General features: G+C 48.7%; 1 protein-coding gene across 1 annotated transcript in view; it reads right to left on the minus strand.

Annotated features, from left to right (window-relative positions):
* mylka (myosin, light chain kinase a) overlaps window positions 1-2,500 on the minus strand; it is an 80,884-nt gene that overhangs the window by 4,324 nt on the left and 74,060 nt on the right. The window contains exons 31-32 of the mRNA XM_053329074.1: window positions 1,045-1,262; window positions 269-392 (exon numbers count right to left, since the gene is read on the minus strand). Coding sequence (XP_053185049.1) covers window positions 269-392; window positions 1,045-1,262 — 342 coding nt within the window. The remainder of the gene's footprint in view (window positions 1-268; window positions 393-1,044; window positions 1,263-2,500) is intronic.

Genomic DNA, 2,500 nt, shown 5'->3' on the forward strand with positions numbered 1-2,500 from the left:
TAAACACATTTTGAAAACGTTTACTGAGGTTAGAAATCAAGTGAGAAGTTGGTGAATTCTCCATTGACTTGTATAGAGACGGTCGCCCCCTGGTGGCCTTTTGATAGAATGCAGCTCTAAGTTACTTCTCCATTGACTTGTATAGAGACGGTCGCCCCCTGGTGGCCTTTTGATAGAATGCAGCTCTAAGTTACTTCCTGGTTGGACCGGAGCTCCCCGCCTGGTTAAACTAAACTTAGACTGTAGGTTAACGTGTTGAGAGACTCACAGTATATAACAGATGACTCCTATACTCCACATGTCAGTGGGGTAACTGATGGCTTCGTAGTTGATCACCTCTGGAGCCACAAACTCTGGAGTCCCAAACAACACTTTCAGAGTCCCGGCGTTTTCTGCCGGAGGTCAAACAGAAGAGAAGGTTCGTACATTAAAGTCCACACAGCAAAAATCAGTTAAAATAGTTTTAAAAGCAGCTTCAGGTTTGAATTATTATTTGGTACAAAGTTTTTATGGTTACACCACTTAGACACTTTTGCCATAATCCTCTAATATATTCTCCTTCCTTCCTTCCCTCCTTTCCTTCCTTCCTTCCTTCCTTCCCTCCCTCTCTCCCTTCCTTCTTTCCTTCCTTCCCTCCTTCCCTCGGTCCCTTCCTTCCTTCCTTCCTCATGGACCCAGATTTAAACCTTTCTGGTGTCTACAGACAGACGTTACCTAGTCTCCTTCCTTCCTTCCTTCCTTCCTTCCTCATGGACCCTGATATAAACCCCTCTCATGTCTACAGAGGGACGTTACCTAGTCGCCTTCCTTCCTTCCTCCCTTACCTAGTCTCCTTCCTTCCTCCCTCCTTTCCTTTCCTTCCCTCCTCCCTTACCTAGTCTCCTGGCCAGACCGAAGTCGATGAGTTTGATCTTGCTGCCGGTCTTGTTGATGCATCTAGTCTCCTTCCTTCCTTCCTTCCCTTCCTTCCTCCCTTACCTAGTCTCCTTCCTTCCTCCCTTACCTAGTCTCCTTCCTTCCTTTCCTCCTTCCCTCCCTCCTTACCTAGTCTCCTGGCCAGGCCGAAGTCGATGAGCTTGATCTTGCTGCCGGTCTTGTTGATGCACATGATGTTCTCGGGTTTGAGGTCGAGGTGGACGATGCCCTGCTTGTGGATGAAGCTGACGCCGTCGATGATCTGCAGCATGTATTTAATCACCTCTCGCTCCGTCAGCTCAAAGTCCTCGTCGATGATCCGCTCGAACAGCTCGCCGCCCGAAATCCTGACAAACATGAATATTTATTTATGATCGATTATTATTAGAAAGGGTTAGGGAAAGGAGGAAGAAGGAAAGGAAGGAGGGAGGAAGGAAGAATGAAGGAAAGGAGGAAGGAAGGAAAGGAAGGAGGGAGGAAGGAAGAAGGGAGGAAAGGAGGAAGGAAGGAAAGGAAGGAGGGAGGAAGGAAGAAGGGAGGAAAGGAGAGAGGAAAGGAAGGAGGGAGGAAGAAGGAAGGAAAGGAGGGAGGGAGGAAGGAAGAAGGACGGAAAGGAGAGAGGAAAGGAAGGAGGGAAAGGAGGAAGGAATAAGCAAAGAAAGGAAGGAAGAAGGAAGGAAAGGAGGGAGGGAGGAAGGAAGAAGGACGGAAGCAAGGAAGGAGGGAGGAAGGAGGAAGGAAAGGAGGGAGGGAGGAAGGAGGGAGGAAGAAGGATGGAAGCAAGGAGGGAGGAAGGAAGGAAGAAAGAAGGAAAGGAGGGAGGAAGAAAGGAGGGAGGGAGGGAGGGAGGAATAAGGAAGGAAAGGAGGAAGGAAGAAGGAAGGAAAGGAGGGAGGAAGAAAGGGGTGAGGGAGGGTGGAAGGAATAAGGAAGGAGGGAGGAAGGAAGAAGGAAGGAAAGGAGAGAGGAAGGAAGGAAGGAAAGGAGGAAGGAAGAAAGGAGTGAGAGAGGGAGGGAGGGAGGAAGAAGGAAGGAAAGGAGGGAGGAAGAAAGGAGTGAGGGAGGAAGGAATAAGGAAGGAGAGGAGAGAGGAAGTCCTCGTCGATGATCCGCTCGAACAGCTCGCCGTTAGTACTGTTTTATGTGAAGCAGCAGTTTGGTGTGTGTGTTTCTCTGTGTGTGTGTGTGTGTGTGTGTCTTTCTGTGTGTGTGTGTGTGTGTGTGTGTGTGTGGTGTGTGTGTCTCTCTCTGTGTGTGTGTGTGTGTGTGTGTATCTGTGTGTGTGTGTGTGTGTGAGATTAGTGCCATCTGTCCATTTTTAGCTCTAAAATTAGCAGAGAGGAAATAGCTGCTTTCAGATTCCTCTCATAGTTGGCCACAAAATTATTTCCCAAAGTTCTCAAAAACATCTCGAACTGTTTCCACATCGAACTCACACTGCTGCCTGGATGTGTGTGTGTGTGTGTGTGTGTGTGTGTGTGTGTGTGTGTGTGTGTGTGTGTGTGTGTCTGTGTGTGTGTGTGTCTGTGTGTGTGTGTGTGTGTGTCTGTGTGTGTGTGTGTGTCTGTGTGTGTGTGTGTGTGTG

Source organism: Scomber japonicus, chromosome 11 (genome assembly GCF_027409825.1).
Source record: "Scomber japonicus isolate fScoJap1 chromosome 11, fScoJap1.pri, whole genome shotgun sequence".
NCBI lineage: Eukaryota > Metazoa > Chordata > Actinopteri > Scombriformes > Scombridae > Scomber > Scomber japonicus.